Raw genomic sequence first — 1,933 nt, 5'->3', positions numbered from 1 at the left:
AAAAAAAAAAAAAAAAAGAAAAAGAATTTACGCCTGGCCAATTCGCCCATCTGAGGTGTGCAGCTCAGTGGCTTCCAGTATATTCAGGGCTGTGCAACTGTTACCATGGCCAGTGCCAATGCCTCCCCTGGGAAGCTCCATGCACGTCACCTCCCTGGGCCCTGTGGCATGTCCCCAGTGAGAGGGATTGACAGAGAGGTGGTTTTCCCTCCTTTTTTGGTGCCGAATCCTGCTAAAGGCACCTTTTTTCAGTACAGTCTGTTTCCCACACTTCACACCCACTCGTGGCTGGGTGCCTCCAGCTGGGAGGTGTGGTATAGGGTCCAGTGGACTTGCCCTGTGAGCTATCTCTGTCGCTTCTTTTTTTTCTTTGAGACTCTCCAACTTTTAGTTTTGGAAATTTCAGATTTAGACACAGGCTGGAGTGCAGTGGTGTGATCAAAGTTTACTGTAGCTTGCAACTCCTTGGTTTGGATCCTCCTGCCTCAGCCTCCCAAAGTGCTGGGATTTCAAGAGTGAGCCACCACACCTGGCCAAAAGTGAACTAATCTTAGGCGTAGAGCTTGATTAGTTTATACCTGTGTATACACACCTGTGTGCTCAGTTCCTGTCCCTAGAAGGCTCCTCCCCTCCCCATGCCATCACTGTTGTTCGGGTAGGGACCTCTATGCTGTGTTCATGATTCTAAGTCACATTTTCTCTTTGCAGATTGCTGGAAGTTGCCTCTTCCATGGGACTGTTTCCAGCACAGTGTTACACTCAGGCTCCCTAGTTTAGGATTTGTTGAGCTTTGAAGCTGTCTTAGAGTTCACCAGTCCTGCTGTGCTCGCCCCACTGGCATAGAGACTTTTGTTTTCATATATCCCTCCAGACATGTTCCTGAAGGCTGAGCACATGCACCGGGGAGGGGTGTAGGTGAGGACTAGTGGTGCAGAGGCCAAGCCTGCTGTGCCCACTCCCATCAAACTCTTTCTGCAGGGCGTGTCTGCAGCTGGCCAGGTGGTGTCCCTGAAGGTGTGGCTGATTGACGACATCTTAGAGAAGATCAACAACCACCTTCCATCTCACATCCGGATTCTGGGTAAGCCCATGAAGGTGGCTGCACACTGGTGCATGACCTCGCAGAGTTCAGCCAGGCCTCCTTTACCAATCGGTGTCTGTAGGTGGTCCGTTCCTGCCTCCTTGAGAAGTGGGAGCAGGGGGTAGATAGAAAGCCCTCTACCTGCCAGCCTGCTTCTACATGGGTGCCTTGTTTTAAGCAGACACTGGATATGAAAATCCAAAGTTGGCCAGGCTTGGTGGCTCAGCCTGTCATCCCCGCACTTTGGGAGGCGGAGGCGAGTGGATTGCCTGAGCCTACAGGTTCGAGACCAGCCCGGGCAACTTGGCGAGACCTTGTCTCTACAATAAATTAAAAATAAAAAAATTAGCTGGATGTGATAGCGCACACCTGTAGTTCTGGCTACTTGGAAGGCTGAGGTGGATGGATTGCCAGAGCCCAGCAGGCTGATGCTGAGGTGGCCATGAGTGTGCCACTGCACTCCAGCCTGGGTGACAGAGTGAGACTCCAACTCAAAAAGAAAAAAGTCCAAATTCATGATTAAAGTGGACAGTTACTCCCTTTTATGCAGACTGAGTGATAGAATTTTTAGACTCCTTAAGACAATAATTGACTGGGCGCAGTGGCTTGTGTCTGTCATCCCAGCACTTTGGGAGGCGGAGGCTAGAGGATTGCCTGAGCCCAGGGGTTCGAGACAGCCTAGGCAACTTGGTAAGACCTTGTCTCTACAATAAATCAAAAAATTAGCTGGGCGTGGTGGTGCATGCCTGTGCTTCCAGCTACTTGGAAGGCTGAAGTGGAAGGATTGCTGGAGCCCAGCAGGTCAAGGCTGTGGTAACAGAGTGAGACTCTGACTTAAAAAAAAAAAAAAAA

The 1,933-nt window shown here is 50.4% G+C and overlaps 1 protein-coding gene across 1 annotated transcript in view; it reads left to right on the top strand.

Annotated features, from left to right (window-relative positions):
• PUS1 (pseudouridylate synthase 1) overlaps positions 1-1,933 on the top strand; it is a 19,031-nt gene that overhangs the window by 9,260 nt on the left and 7,838 nt on the right. The window contains exon 4 of the mRNA XM_008063396.2: positions 979-1,081. Within this exon, the coding sequence (XP_008061587.2) occupies positions 979-1,081 (103 nt within the window). The remainder of the gene's footprint in view (positions 1-978; positions 1,082-1,933) is intronic.

Source organism: Carlito syrichta, unplaced genomic scaffold (genome assembly GCF_000164805.1).
Source record: "Carlito syrichta isolate Samal-C Ts95f unplaced genomic scaffold, Tarsius_syrichta-2.0.1 Scaffold306821, whole genome shotgun sequence".
Lineage (NCBI taxonomy): Eukaryota > Metazoa > Chordata > Mammalia > Primates > Tarsiidae > Carlito > Carlito syrichta.
This window is presented reverse-complemented; position numbering and strand designations above follow the sequence as displayed.